A 234-nucleotide genomic window follows, 5' to 3' on the forward strand; every position below is an offset into this window, starting at 1 on the left:
GCGGGGCGGACGAGGACGGGGGCAGCGACGGGATGGGGGGGGACGGCAGCGAGTTTCTGCAGAGGGACTTCTCGGAGACCTACGAGCGGTACCATGTGGAGAGCCTGCAGAACATGAGCAAGCAGGAGCTGGTGAAGGAGTACCTGGAGCTGGAGAAGTGCCTGTCGCGCATGGAGGAGGAGAACAACCGGCTGAGGATGGAGAGCAAAAAAACCGGCGGGGAAGCGGCGGGCC

At 64.5% G+C, this 234-nt stretch overlaps 1 protein-coding gene across 1 annotated transcript in view; it reads left to right on the forward strand.

The window, feature by feature from the left end:
• Positions 1–2: 2 nt before the first annotated feature.
• HEXIM1 (HEXIM P-TEFb complex subunit 1) overlaps positions 3–234 on the forward strand; it is a gene marked incomplete at its 5' end in the record, with an annotated part of 813 nt that continues 581 nt past the window's right edge. The window contains one exon of the mRNA XM_031063626.1: positions 3–234. This exon is cut by the window's right edge and continues 581 nt beyond it. Coding sequence (XP_030919486.1) covers positions 3–234 — 232 coding nt within the window.

The sequence above is a fragment of the Geospiza fortis genome, unplaced genomic scaffold (assembly GCF_000277835.1).
Source record: "Geospiza fortis unplaced genomic scaffold, GeoFor_1.0 scaffold373, whole genome shotgun sequence".
In the NCBI taxonomy this organism is placed as follows: domain Eukaryota; kingdom Metazoa; phylum Chordata; class Aves; order Passeriformes; family Thraupidae; genus Geospiza; species Geospiza fortis.